The 15910-nt window shown below is 34.1% G+C and overlaps 1 protein-coding gene and 1 pseudogene across 1 annotated transcript; both read right to left on the minus strand.

The window, feature by feature from the left end:
• Positions 1 to 10946: 10946 nt before the first annotated feature.
• On the minus strand, positions 10947 to 13158 carry LOC115453525 (annotated as a pseudogene).
• A 950-nt stretch (positions 13159 to 14108) lies between these two features.
• LOC119192356 lies at positions 14109 to 15536 on the minus strand. Its single transcript, XM_037446175.1, has 3 exons — positions 14588 to 15536; positions 14392 to 14501; positions 14109 to 14316 (listed from the first exon to the last, which is right to left on the minus strand). Exons 1-3 carry the CDS (start codon positions 14636 to 14638, stop codon positions 14109 to 14111), a joined length of 369 nt encoding a protein of 122 aa, XP_037302072.1. The 5' UTR covers positions 14639 to 15536.
• Positions 15537 to 15910: the final 374 nt, after the last annotated feature.

Below are 15910 nucleotides of genomic sequence, written 5' to 3' on the forward strand. Positions count from 1 at the left end.
TTATTCTTAAAGAAAATGCAACCATAATATATGTGTCTATCTTAGGCGGGTTGCTGTTATCATCTCGTACAAAATTTGACTCCATTTTGAGATTCCAATCGAATATTTATGCTACTAGTTAAGACTTATAAAAAGCTGGTCCACAGGTGTTGTTTCTTCGGTAGCTCTGGAGTCGTACGAAACAGCGGCATCAGCCATCGCTGGTTTGGTACTCTTCTTCTCTTTTCGCTCATTCTTCCCAGCGGTGCTCCTAGTTGATGGCTTGTTTAACATCACATACTATAAATGTCCATTTGAAGGGCCTTCTTAATTTTAAGTCTAAAATGAGTGAGAAAAATATTTATTAACAAAACGGCCAATAAGCGGGAATTTATAATTTAAAAATAATATCTAAATGACCGCCGTCTCCACTTGGGCATACTCTAAACGAGCTCGGAAATTTTCGAAGACTTCAGCAAAACGACTGTGGGATGGCAGACATCTCTTCTCTAATCTTTGATTCTAATTGTGACTCTGTTTGGCTTGTAAGTGTAGACATGATTCTTCAAATATCCCCACAGAAAGAAATCCGCTGGTGACAAATCAGGTCTCCTGAGTGGCCAAGGGATGTCACCTCTATTAGAAATTAACTTTTTCGGGAACATTTCTTTAACTACTAGTAGGGACTCTTTAAAGGTGTGGCAATTAATTCTATCTTGTTGTAACCACGGATTCTGATTATAACCAACAAATTTCTGGAATTATAGTGCTAGAAACTCTCGTAACATACTCACAGACTCGGCAGAGTTAACAGTGACTGTACGACCTCAAGAAGGGGCCTTTCATTTGTAGATTTGGGTTTTTGCTACTTCAATATCTGCAGTATTGTTTATTAACTTGCCCGTTAAAGTGGAAATGGGCTTCGCCAGAAAACAAGGTGTTATCAAAGCTGCTGAATAATAATTCAGAATATCAATTCAACATTGTTTCGGCATACGACATGCGTAAATTTAAATGGAAATAACAAAGTATATGAATAAAAAATATGAAATAGGCCTATAATACAATATTATATTATTAAGTTTAATTCATCTGTTCTCGTAGAAGAAAATTGAATAAAACATCTAATTATTTATTAAAAGATTTTTTTTTATTTTTATAATTTTTTAAAGCTTTTTTCGGCATCGTAGGCAAAACTTTATTAACTAAGAGAAAACGTCAGTGCCCTTTAAACTTCTATTTATAATACTGCTCCAATTCATTACTGTGAGTCTAACAGTTAAAGCAATGAAATGATTAAGGAGCATTGTTTTATGTTCGGTACAGTCGATAAAATCAAATGAATATATAATATATTAAATCATTGTTATAATACTAGATGAAATATTATAAATAGAGCATTGGTTTCCAAGTATGCATTTGTTTCAGTAACGACTGTACCGAAACACCTTACTGCGCCTTCGGATGGGTAATTTGGACGGTTTTAGCTTCATTATATTCTCGGTGACTTATCGAGTCATGGATATGCCTTCTTTAGTTGTGAGACTTTTGTTACACACGATACAATTTAGTCGTAAATTATTTACAGCCTTTCGCACCACCCATCCAGTAGTGTAGGCACGCGAATGAACATTTATATGTTCTCGTCATGCCTGCTCCACAATCATTTCAATATTTTGTTCCTTGGGGTAACCCGGCTCGACAGTGTTTTTTATTTGTTTATTAAATAATGACTGTAAATTCATTACTTGATCTGCAGGATCATCCTTACAATTAAATGTTTCATTACGGAACTTGATAATTCTGGTTATTAATAATGACTTAAAGATACAGTTGAAGCTGGGGCAGTTTGGGTTATTATTACGGTAATTGTATGCTCTAACTTGACCAAAAAATTCTATTGGATTAGAATTAAAATATCTTGGTAGCATTATTTTAATACCATGGCTTTTAAAAAGCTGCCACAGCCTCATATAACTTTTTAAGGTTAAAATCATCATCATCATCAGCCGCAGGATGTCTACTGTTGAAGATGGACTTTCCAAAGATTTCCAAATCGACCTATTGAAGCGGCCCGCATCCAGCGACTTCCTGGGACTTTTATGAGGTCATCTGTCCACCTCGTGGATGGCCGCCTGACACTGCGCTTGCCAGTTCGTGGCCTCCAAAATTTAATAATAAAATTATTTAATGAGGGCACCTACATTTCCTTTCCTGTTGAATCAACATATTTCATATTTTCTAATTTTTTTATTGCTTCACTCCAAAACGTGTGGTGATGTGAATTTCCATTACTGCTGTACGTAACAGTTTTCCTTTGCTTTTTAAAGGTTGTAGTTCCATTGACACTATCAAATAGTTAATCAATAAAACATAGCAGATTCTGCTGTATTTTTTATTGTTTTGCTTACATGTCTACTATCTGTATAGTATGCTGAAACAAATAGCTTTCTTTAATATATGCACATCATTATGTTTCGGGGAAAGCCTATATACAGCACGTGTGAAATTCATTTGGCTTATGATGAATACATGTACATACTATCACAAGTATGCATGTGTAGATAGGTGCAACTAGTGTTGCATATTATAAAACAAAACTTGTTTTTTGCCATTATGCTATGAGTGGAGAGCATGTCATTTCATGGGATTAATTTTACTTTTATCAATTACTAAAAGAGATTTGATATGCTCATCGGTTAATTTAGATCTGTAAACATTCTTTGTGTATTTTATCTTGGAAAACGTTTTCTCATACAATTTACGTAGTACCAAAACAGAAAACAATCCACGAGCAAATTTATGCAATTATCAAATTATACCAGTGGAAGACTCTTATAAAATTCCAACAAAGATACATTTTTATATTTGTTCTTAAACATATCACTGCACTGTAAATCAATAATTTCCCTTTTGGACTTCTGGAGCCAGAGTTTCAATGTCAGAATCAAAAGAATTTTGAAAAAGTTTAATCTTCTTACCGTAAGAAGATCCTAAGGCCTAGGTCAATACAGGATCTAGATGGTGCTGTATTGATATAAGGTTTAAAATCATTTAAATCCATCGCATACAGGTCCGTAGGAATTAAAGACATAGTAATGAAACACATTACTCATGTTAGATACTAACAAGACTTTGCTGTATATGATAAAGCTGCAGATACCGTTGCACTAAAAACTTTTATACAATTTTTCACCTAGAAACAAAATATACAAATGTTAGCAGAAGCAATGCTACTTATCTATTCTCTTACTACTATCTTTTCAAGAACGACACGTTGGTCATTCAATTTTTTTTTCGTTTCGTAAACATTTGCAATATCACGCCATTTCGATATTTTGCCTTCAAAAATGATATCTTTATTTAAAAAGTTATTTCTCAAACCCTTAATTAGGTGTATAAGTCATAAATATTCAGGCTCGCATTACATATTGTGACTGCCATCTAAAATATACATATGTGGAATGAAAACCAAACACCAGCAAATACTTTACGCTGATTTTAATAATCTTTTGAATAATAATAAAATTATATAAGGTTTCATCTTAGTGTCTTAACTTTGCAGGCCTACTTTCTCTATCTTACACTTCCTCCTTCTTTCCCGCTCGCAAAATCTGACTCATGAATCCGGTTTACGGCTGGGCTACCAGTCCTTTCGCCCCTACACATATAACAGAATAAAATTTATAAATAGCATTAAAAATATTTTCAAAAGAATTCAAACCAACCAGGTTCTCGGTTCTTCAGTAATTGGTTACGCTTGGGGTCTTCTTTCAGGCTTTTTAGGGTTGACTGAATGGCAGAGCCTTGGTCGCAAATTAGAGTAATTGGCTTCAGCTCACATTCCAGAACAGCAGCAACCACATTTTTCAAAATACTTTTTAATTCAAGTCTTGAGGTCGCTCCTTTGGAAAAATAAAAAGCAACCGGTTGCATAACAGTAAGCATAAAAAGGAGAGCATGGTCAGCAAATTCATTTTTCCTTATGTCTAGCTCAACAAAACCATTAATTATGTCTCTATTTTCAAGGCAGTCTGTAATAACATATCATACATCTCAGGACAAAGTCTTAAAAATTTACAACGTTGTTTTGTATTGCTCTTGCCTTTCCAGGTTCCTTTTCATTAAGATGGCTTATTGAACAATCGCGGTAATTCAAATCCTATATACCATCGGGATAGCTTTCACATCCGGAATATTATCCTTATTTCACTAGCCGGAACTGAATGCGGCACACCGCAGCGCAAACATTCTCTTAGCTAATTAGAAATTATATTTACGTCCTGTTTCTCTGATATCATTTAGAAAATTGACATAATTTTACTGTGAAACGGAATTAATACTTGGTACAATAATATAGGAAGACCAGAGCCAGTCTTTTTATATGGGTTATTAAAGAGCCCGTTGCGTCGGTTGAGAGCGCCAGATTCACAGTTTTTGCATTTTCTACTTTCTCTATATAAACAACTATGCTCTGAACTGCAATAGAAAATATAAAATTTCTAAAACATAATTCCTTAATTAATTCAACAAACTCAAATTCGTATTGGAGTTTTTCCAATGAATGAATGGGATCAGAAACATTAATCAGACCCAACTGCTTATCATTTCTAGTCGTTTTGCTCCTTTTGCAACACTTGTTCTGAGTATAGATTAGCAGGTTTAATGTCACTGCACTCCATATTTTGATGTGCCTTTTTTCTTTGGTAAACATATACACCATTTGCCTGGAGCTCTTTGACAAAACAATGTTTGTTTATGCACTACATCACTGATGTCAAATGTAGAAACATTAATGGCCATACCCTCAGCAAACAAGTTAATATTTTGCAAATAAACGTTACTGACATTTTCGCATTCTTGGCATTTTCTTTTTACCATTAAACAACTTGTCCCGGGAGTTAGGTTGTGGGTGACGGCAATAGGCTTTTTAAAAAGTAAACAATTAGATGTTTACAGCTTGAGGAACTGAACAAGTTTGATAAACTTTATTTAGTTCCTTATATTTATATTAACCTAATTCAATAGTTTCACTGTAACTAAACACAATGGGACTTTATACTTGTCTTAATGTTTCCTCTGACTGAGGAAGACGAGTCTAATAGGTTATCGCTAAACACTATTTCCTGGTGTAGGATAGCTGTTATGGCGATATAACTCCTGTTGTCATTTATTGTTGCCGATTTAAAAGCAAACAGACATGGGAGTTTTAACTTCGCCCACAACAGGTCATACACAATGTGTTTGTCCAACATGCCGCCAAATAGGGTTTGTCGTTTTCGTTGTACACGCATGGGTTTACTCTCGGATAATCTTTTTTGTTAGATAAACGTTTTACGCAGAGTAGAAAATTTTGCAGAAACATTCATTGCCATGTGGAGTTGAAGTTGTTACACGTGGATGATAGTTACGACTCTGACTGCATGACATACTATGATGCTCCAGAGGCTTCTCATGGATTCCATTGCGCTTTTTAGTTAAATACAAAAAAATATATTTTTGCTCATTTTTGGTATTTTTTTCTTGTGCAGTAATATCTATACTGTATTTATCAAACTGTAGAGCTTGCGCTGGTTTTGCTGATCTACGTAATAAAAACGCAAGTTTCTTACAGACACAAAAATATGATCATAAGCTGGTCGTAGGGGCATTTTGAGAACTTTAAAAGAGAAAAGAGCTTAATTGGGAAATAACCCTTTTAGACTCTTTTTAAACGGCCTTGAAAGTGAGCTGTTTTTCCATTGAAAATGAACAGTTGAAACAATGGGAAGTAGAATAAGAAAGCAAATAAAGCCAAAATACAACAACGAAAACGAAAATAACAACCACGAAAGAAACAAAAATAATTCACAAATAAAAATATAATGGGTGTACTTTTTCGAAAACTAATAGATTTCTAAGAATTTCGTGGATTTCCATCGTTTGCACTCTTTGTACTCTTGATTTCGGATCGTATTATGTACGGGAGAGATTGTGCCTATGAGGCACATATTTCTCCGAAATAATCAGCTTTAAAATCATCACAATGATTAATGTTACTTCTACCCTCCCGTCCTTCCCTGGCAATCGCCCCTGTATAAAATAAATGTTTCAAAGCATACTCTACACGATATTTTGTTATGCCAAGTATATTCAGGAATGCTTTTTGGCATACAGGGACACAATCATTGCGAGCTCTGAAAATGCTATACTTTATATTAAAATCTCTACCCAATCTTATATTTTTGATAGGACGGTTTCTTTTTACTGGAACTAGAGATTCATTAGGTACACTGTCACAATTGTTTAGAGTACCTAAGTGTACTATAAGTACTTTCTTGGTTGAAGTACTTGAAGCTATTTACTCTGCATTAGAAGATTTTATAAACGTACGTAAGAAAAGAAACTGTTTATAGAATAGAACCAGTTATATTTTCGGCATAGGAAAGTAATTGTGAAATAGTAAGTAATCAAAAACAAAAAAAAATTGCAAGTTCCACCATGTGTCTCCACTGCTATGTTTCGAATAAAAATACGTGCAATACTTGAAGCAACCCATCAAAAAATGGTACACGCTCATATAAGACTGTGTTTAGAAAAGTCGAAACTTGTAACCAATAATCCCCTAAACATAATTGTATTGGTGTAAACAAAAGACATTTGCAATTTTTTTTTTCAAGACTCATTTAATAATTGCCTTCCATTTTTTTACTTACATCCGCGTGTAAACAGTTGCTTATTATAATTCTTGAAGGTCAATTATGGCGCGTAATGTATTGCATTTAATTATTGCTCGTGTATGTATAAGAAAATGGCATCCTGCAAATGGGCTTTTAAGCAATTGAGTGAAATTTGGTTCTAATCATAAGATAAATTAATATACATAGTTACTTTAGACCAGTCTTTCCAATCTTTGTATGTGCCTTCCCCTTGAGAGTTTAAGACGCTTGCAAGCTCTATCCACTTTTGTCTAGAGTATACCTTTGCCTGTAGGGCTCGATTGTAGGCCATAGCAATTTCTCTGTAAGTATTTAAATATTCCCGTAATAACCCTAGCTGTCGCCCCGAAACTCTCCGAACTGCGCCGCTGCAAAATATGCAAACCACTTGAAAGAATAAAACCTCTTGAAATTCCAATGTCGAAATCTCATAAATGGATGATTTCTTTTGTTTTATTATTGGTCCTATAAGGATTTTCTATAATTTCTAGACAAAATACGGTAGTATCTCGTCATATTGATTGTATTTTTTTAATAATATTTTACTTATTGAATATTTTAAACCAAATTTATGATGCAATTATCATTAAAAATGTATTCTAAGTATCGCTATGCAATAATTTCTTCATTGTTTTAGCATATAAAGTATTAAAGCTCATTTATACTCACTCGCTGCTTGATATAATATCGAAACTATCTAGTTAAAACCATAAACAAATATATTAAATATTATTTTATTACACCAGTGCCACAATAAATATTTAAAACGGTGACCGCGAACTGGGGGTCTAATGACATTAGTAAAATACGGTTCCGTTCCCGCTGCATATATACCCGGGGAAACTATGTAGAAGTGTGTGCAGAAATTCGTGAACTGTTAAAAGACGAGATTAAGGTAGGTAAATAAAATATTTATAAATGTCTATATCGTTTAAAATGGGCGGAGGTGCAGATGATGAAGCTTGGGGTATAATAATTATTTGGGATGTCATCGATCCTGAGTATGTTGAACACACTGAATATGATGTAGGTGATGAGCTTGGAGATAGATCAAATTGATTTATTAGCTGCAGGGCAAGGCACACTTTGAATTGTTTTTTCTTTGGTTATTCCACATTAAACAAAATGAAAACTGTATTGTTATTAAATAAGTAAAATTTGTTTGACATGTACATTGATAAGTACACCGTTGCATGAAAATAACACACATAACTGCATTCGGTGCCAAATTTAAAAACCATAAACTATAATAATTAGCCAATGTTATATTTTCTTTTGTTATAGTTTTCTAATAGTTTTGATGTACAATCCATCTATATCTGACAATAATTGCATCCGTTTCCAAATCAGGTGGTTTTCTTAACTCGTTAGCTAAGATCTTTCCGTATCGATCGCAAGCATCTTCGGACACATCTTGTTTTTGTAGAACTTTATTTAAAATTGTCGTTGCATCTTCTTTTGCTTCTTACAATTCCACAGGGGAGATTACGACGTCGTTGTATCGCTGGGCTTACAAACGCTTTTTGGGATATCTGCCTCCCAACGATCTTGTGTAGAAGTACCTGCAGTACGGAATTAAATATTATCCGTCGTCGTATCTGCATCGATACAAGCTTTATCTAACTAGACTTGTAGAGGGTTGATAATTCTACAATAAAACGTGAAGGTTTAAGGAATTAAGAGGATTTCAGAAAAAACTTCCCTCGGTGCAGATAAATATTTATTTTTCTTTCTTTCGTTCCTCATGCCAGTGGCATATGTAATATGATGAACTTGTATGCAAAATTATAATATATTATTAGAAGATATGCAATATCCTTTTATTGTGTTAACGGTTATTACTTGTTCGAAGGCAATATAAATTCACACTGTTTGGGGGTGCTCTGGTGTGGTGTGTGTACTAGGAGTCCGGGGTTACAATGAAGACATACTCTTTCACATGAACTATTCTTTATTACACTTAGCACCAGTGTTGCCAACCCCACAAAAGTAAAAAACACCAGCTCACCAAAGGTAAAATAAAACAGTAGGTAAAATTAAAAAGGCAGATTTCAACCTTTGGCTCATATAATAATAATAAAAAACTTTCTTAATTAGGTACTAGAACTAACATACACTGTTACTTATATTAATAATCAAAATCCAAAAAAAAAACAATAATCTAAGTTAAATTACTTATTTTCCATTTTTGGGCCCTTTCTCTAGAACATGTCCCGAAGTTTTGATTTTTCTGAAAGTTCCTGTAACACAAATTATTTTTTCTGTCGGGCAATTCTTCCATTAATCCAATTTATGCTCAATTTGCATATTTATTTTTTCATTATTGTAGCTATATAACACTGCTACTCCGCTGAAATTATGAAGTGGACGCCGACACAGACACTTATAGTGGCCCAGCGCTTATTAAGTGGCGTTGCGGCGCTATGGCTGCGAACAGAAAACTAACACAAAACATTTGAGGAGCTTAAGTCTGCACTGCTTAAAGAATTCCCTGACGGGCGTAATTCTAAAGAGGCTCACGAGTTGTTATGTTCTAGACGGAAGGATGAGTCCTATTATTAGTACATGTTGAGCATGAAGGAGCTGGCGAAACGTGGTAAGATAGCTGACTACGTAGCCATACAATATATTATGAAGGTATAACGGATTACGAAAGTAATAAGACGATTTTATACGGCGCTACTACCTATGGCGTCTTAAGAGAGAGGCTGGCTATATATGAAAATATGAAGAAAACTGCCGCGAAGTCGCCCAAGCGGCATGTAAGTGCGGTGTCTGCATCATCGGGTCGTGTGACAAGGCGAAGGAGTCCAGTTTGCCATCTTATCGGCGGTGCTACAAGTGTGGTGATCAAGACCATATTTCATCATCATGTACCAAGGAAGTTAAATGCTTTAAGTGTAGTGCCTTTGGTCACGTAGCAACGCGTTGCACGTCGAGTACCAAGATAAAGGAACGAATTGGCGGGAAACAAAGTTCAGAAGTTCTTTGTGCAAAGATGCCTGCTGATGTTGGCAGCACCGATGACATTGACAGTAGCCTTAGTAATAGTGTAAAACGACAGTGTTCTAAACATAAACACGGCCCGTAAATCAGTTAAATGTGTCGAAATTAATCGTGTTAGTGTTAAAGGCCTAATTGATTCTGGTAGTGATCTTAATTTAGTTACTGTGGACTTGTTTATCAAACTTAGAGATTGTTTTTACACCAAAGATAACATATTGTTAAGGGGTTTAGGCCATAGTAAAGTAGTAGCGGTCGGTAAATTTAAAAGTGATGTAAAAATTTATGATTATTGTTATAATGTAACATATTGTGCCCAGAGATACAAAGCCATATAGAATGATTTTAGGTCAACCTTTCTTAAATGATGTTAAAGTGTTCAGCTCAAGAGCGGCTGGTGGTAGATAAGCAGGTAGAAGAATGGCTGCAAGAAGCTATTGTAAGACCTAGTTTTTCTGAATCTTTTGGTGTTAATTAAGAAAAAGAATGGTCAAACGCGGGTTTGCGTAGATTACCAAAAAATAAATGAAAAGATGGTGTTGGATCAAGCTCTAGCAGATCCGCAGACCCCAGAAGCCAATGAAGCTTTCGAAAAGTACCGACAAAGTATTTTGAAAGCTACGACTTTGGCGCACCCAGTCATCGGTGCCCCACCGTGTAGCAAGATGGCAACACAGATCACATCTACGTCCTTGCGAAGATCGAAGAAGCACAAACCCTAAAAGCTATTACCTTGTCCATCACGTCGGGGTCACCAGATGTAGTAGCTCACCGGCATCGATCCCGAGGCGCAATCGCCACCGTCGTGCGGAAGCGCGCATAAATTCATAGTGTGCGAGCGACCGCGCTAAGCGAGCGAGGGAGATAGACTGCTGCCCCGCCGCTCTCATTGGCTGTGACGATTTAGAGACCGTCTCACGAAAGAAGTTCCGCAGACGCGGCGCCACAGTCTTGTGACGTTATGTTGCTAACCTGCGCTGTCTTAGACTTCCCGAAATCAATACAAGTTTACGGTATTATTTTTAGAGTGATTATAAAAGTAAAATAAAACATAAATGTTGTCCAAAATACAGATTAAACTAAACATAGTTTGGGTGTCAGGGGAACCTTGTAATGATAAATACTTTCGGGACATTGATAAAAAAAATAAGAAATCATCATATTGCGGTATTCAAGAGTCAGGGTTACGGGTAAGTAAGTACATGCAAAACCTTCGAAACGTCCGGAGAAAAGTAAAAAAGAGCTAAAATAAGAAAAATGGTTTTATTTCAGTAGCAAAGTATTAAAATTAAAATACATTTTAAATTTTAATAGTATAATTATGGTCATCAATTGGTTTAATTCCAGACATACTGCAGTCACTACCCGAATCATCTACATCAAAATCGCTATCATGGTCAGAGTCTGTTTCCGTATCACTTTCTGTAGATATTATAATTCGGTCCATTTCTTCATCTACAAGTACGTCATTTTTTAAATACTCCTCTTCCAAGTGTTGTACATGTTGGCATTGTATGTGCCAGTCTTCTGGTGTTATCGATGCAAATGCTTCTTCTGTTAATTGAACAATTTTTTTTGTGTCTTGATCCACACGTCTTTTCACAAGGCTCCAAATTTTCTTCTATTGGGTTAAGATCGCAACGGTCAGGTGGCAGTTTCAGAACCTCATGATTGTGATTTTTCAACAATTCATCCACAGCATATATTGGCTGCCCCTTGTTTTTTTTAACGCGGTCATATAATATGGCTTTTGTCCAGCTCTCTTCAAAATATATGTCTTTTTCTCGTAACCACTTTTGCATTTCAACTTTAAGGCTAGCCATGGTTGGTGCCTTATTAATTTGAGTGCAGTGGTATGGAGCATTGTCCATAACAACAAGGGACCTTTCTGGCAGATTTGGTATAACTTTTTCAGTCATCCACTTTAAAAAAATTGTTGAATTCATGTCATCATGATAATCCGATGACTTAGACTGGGATTTAAAAATTAATAAACTGTTATTTAGGAATCCGTTTTCAGACCCAGCATGAGCAATTATCCAACGACTTCCAGTTGACTCTGAAATAAAAAGCCCAGGTTCATCTTTGCTTTGCCAACAACTTTTTGCGTGATATGTGTTGTGGATATATGTTTCGTCTAAGGATACTATAGGTCTTTTCTCCACGGTACGATTTTTTCGCATTTTGTCTAAGTATCTAGCACGCCGAGCAGTTATATCATAGCGCTCCATTAATATTTTTCTTTTGGACTGGCAACTTTTATATTTAAATCCAATACTTTGCAATAATCTATGCAATGTAGCACGGCTTCCTTCAAAATTTATATCTTGTTGCAACACTGCACGTAGCTTGTTTAGAGTAGGCAGTTCTTTTTTTCACTGTATAAAATTGGTGTATTTTATGGCGAATAGCACAAAGATCGAAGCCATCAAGATTATTTTTTTTTTGATGAGGACGACTCTTCCCTGGTGTGATAATTTTTTTCGGAGTACTTGCAGCTGTTTTTCCTTCTTGAGTTATCCTTGAGACTGTTTTCTCAGACACACCTGCAAAAAAAAATATAATTATTAACATATAAAGGTGGGTGTGTCTAACAATAGACGAGGACAAAATAATCTGAGCTTCTTCTGAGCACCCCTTGGGATATCCGAATCAAACCTATGTATGTTCCGCGATTTTAACAGTTTTCGAGTTATTAATATTTTTCAGATTTTTTTAAAATTTACGATTAGTACAATTAAATGTTTTTTTTTTTAAAGTAGAAGGCTTCTTCGTCGTATATATATAAATATATAAAGTATAGTAGATACTAAACAACAAACATGTTTCGACATTATGTCAAAAAAGTTATGGTTACTTATTAGGTACACAAGGTTAGGGTTAGGTTACCATTTTAATTTAAATGTATCTAGTGTCTTAAATATTAATAAAATACTTCAAATTAAATAACACTATTTATGAAATTTATTGAATTTAATATCCAAAATATAAACTTAAATACCTGACATCCCCTAACATGTACCTGTCATGGCGGCAACTCTTTTGCGGACGTTGTTTAATGGTATTAAAACACCATGATTTCGGTGCTCTGCTTCACAAAACTCCTTCACCTTAAGGATCATTTCTCGCCAAGCACTTATCACAACTTTCGGCATTGTAAATAAGACTTTAAACTATTTAAAATCCAAAAAAACTTACAACAAACGACAACATGGCCGATTTGTGACATCTTTCATATATATATATATATATATATATATATATATATATATATATATTTTACTTCTGATACTGTATCAATAGTAACATTTAGACCAGTCTTAAAATATTGATGATATAATGATAGGAAAAAGGTAAGTTTTTAATTATCTGAAAAGGATAATTAAGTATGTATTAGTATACCAATTTTAACATATAAAACATAATATTTGATTTAAATATGAATAAAGTTTTGCTAGTTCATAAATAATTTGTTATGACTTAGAGGAGGCCTTTGAAAAGCTTTTGGATTGTTATTAAAGTACTTTTGAAATTAAGAATGAAGCTGAGATAATTGTCTATATATTTTTATTGTATTAAAACCTTGTACAATTATTGTAAATTGTAGTTTTATTCATATTTTATTCTTCAGATCTGGTATTTCTCTCGGGTTCTTGAGTAAAAGATCTATTTGGATATTTCAACAGTTGAATTTGCAATTGTAGTTTTTCTATTTTTAATTGTCAAATTTGTATATTGTATTTGTGCTCCACCTCCAACATTTCTAGTTGTTTCTTCTTAAACTCTACATTTCTATTTATAATAGCCTGATGGACTTGTTCGCTCCTGTAAAAGGAAAATACAATTTTATTAATTAAATTGACTATAGTGGAGTACTAAGTTTTAATTAAAATTTATTGTATAAGGTGTAACAAGATATTTATTTTAACATACTTTTTTTGGGAAACTTTTTTGTCTTTGTTCACTGTTTTTTTTTTGGTTTTATTTTTATTTCTTCAATAACTGAAAGAAAATATAAATGATACATATACACTATATTAAAACGATTGTGTTTTACTGTCTAATAACAATTTAGTTTACCTGATTTTTCCTTGTTATTTGATTCTATATCATCAACAGTTAATATAACTAGATCAGTGGCAGAGCTAGTGCCTGCAACTGAATCAAGTGTGGTTGTAATCTGAAAAAACAAAATAAATCTTACATAGATGTTTTATTAAAGTTATTCCGATTATAGAATTCTACTTCAAGATTAGTTTAGTCCTGGGAAAGTGTCTGATATTTGGACAGGGTTTTGTTACATAGTTTGTCCTAGTTATTGCCTGGCATACCTTTTATTTATTATATTATAAAGTAGTGTTGTATCCAAAAAATCATGATGCATATATATCAATTTTAATAATTCTTACCACAGCATCACTATCATAATTATTCACATCTAAAGCAAAATCTATGAGGAGCAATAGACATGGCTGCCAAGTCCTCTGGAGAAGGTGACGGGGGTTTTTTGCCACTTCCCGTCTGAGATTGTTCTCTTCTGTGGAGAGAGAAGTTGGCTTTGGCTGCCAATTTCATCCGCTTCCAAGCCAATTTGATCTCTCCATTAGTTCGATTTCTTCCCATAAGTTCGTTCAGTCTGAAAAATATACACACATAAGTATCATGGTAAATTATGTACTTATATCATTGGAAAAACAGCAAAATTACTCACTTATTTGTTATATTTTGCCATTCTTTAGATTTCAACATATTGGTATTCGTCTTAGTTGATTTATTTTCTAATATGTGAGCTGACTCCGAAATAAGTTGACGTAGTATTTCCTGGAATAAGGAGGAAAGTCGTATTAATTGAATAAAATTCTGCTTTATTGCATTGTTTATTAACAAGATAATTGATTTGAACTAACCTTTTCTTCAAAAGTCCAATTTTCGCCCCTTTTTTTCTTTGATTGTTCCATTTTCAATTGGAATAACTAACGATATAAGTATATGTTGCGTACGTGATTACACAACTAAAACGAACGAACGAACGAAACGAACGGTTTATAACTAAGTTATAAACGAACAACGGTTCTTTATGTTACTTTAAATGCTATTAAATAGAATCATAAATAAATTTCTATGTAAACTTTTCGATAATATTCAAGAACGCGCGCCGCATACTTCATTCCGTTATACGCTAGCTCAGTGGTTCTCAAACTTTTTAAATGACGGAACCCTTTTGTGAAGCAAAATATTTGATGGAACCCTACAATAAAACAATTGTTTTTATAAGTGTTTTTTTTATTAATCAGCATAATAAAAGTACAATGTAACAGTTACTAATTATTATTTACTTCACCACTTGGCAAGGACAATAATAGAAAACATTAAAAAGAAAAAATCTAACTAGTGGGAGGCATGAAACTGTTTTTATTTTTCATCAATTGGTTGATATCAGGTTTGATGGAAGAAAGTTGGAGTCTCATATTAGCTTCGGCGTCAACATAATAAAAAAATATTTTTTATTTAACTGTAACAATAAAAATTGTGTACGTACATATTTGGGTAAAACTATGACACATTATAAGTTTTGTTGTCACGTGGGGGTGGGTGCGCGCATTCCACAGACCGGCAAACTTAGAGCGAACGGGTTGTACAAGTATTAAATTGTTGATACCAAACTTATGAGATATTGTACCAGCTATTGTAACACATGTTTCTATAAATACAAATAAATAAATAAATAACACTCATAGCGCTTTGTCTCCGCGCGGCCGCGGAGCGACCACAGAGAGGTGTTTTGATTTTTTTTTTCTAAATTCTTGCGGAACCCCGACAGAGGTATCACGGAACCCTAGGGTTCCGCGGAACACACTTAGAGTATAGCTGCGCTAGCTAAATACAAAGTAAACAATGAATCAAAAATATAATTCATGCCAATTACAATTATTCAGCTTTAAGATATATTTAAATGACAAACTAGTATATAATTAGCATTATCATCATCATCAAAATCACATTTTATTACACATTTTGCCCTTCCATTCATACAAGCTTATGTGTAAAGGAACGCTGCGGCAATCGCCGAGTGAATGAATAAATGGATCACTGTAATTTTTTGCTTATAATCTGTGGATATTAATTAAACCAGGGACTATCTTTGGTACTAGATAATCCTCAGTTGGTCTTGGATTTGTAATAAGAATGAATTTTAGTCCAAGAACTAACGTTAATACCGTAACAAACCT

This window comes from Manduca sexta, unplaced genomic scaffold, assembly GCF_014839805.1.
Source record: "Manduca sexta isolate Smith_Timp_Sample1 unplaced genomic scaffold, JHU_Msex_v1.0 HiC_scaffold_2672, whole genome shotgun sequence".
Lineage (NCBI taxonomy): Eukaryota > Metazoa > Arthropoda > Insecta > Lepidoptera > Sphingidae > Manduca > Manduca sexta.

Bases quoted from the DNA above. Each gene is read 5' to 3' on its own strand.
- LOC119192356 (XM_037446175.1), bottom strand. From the start codon at position 14,638: ATGGAACAATCAAAGAAAAAAAGGGGCGAAAATTGGACTTTTGAAGAA. The intron at 14,502-14,587 runs GTTAGTTCAAAT...TCCTTATTCCAG, and splicing joins ATTGGACTTTTGAAGAAAAG to GAAATACTACGTCAACTTAT. The intron at 14,317-14,391 runs GTGAGTAATTTT...TATATTTTTCAG, and splicing joins TGGCAAAATATAACAAATAA to ACTGAACGAACTTATGGGAA.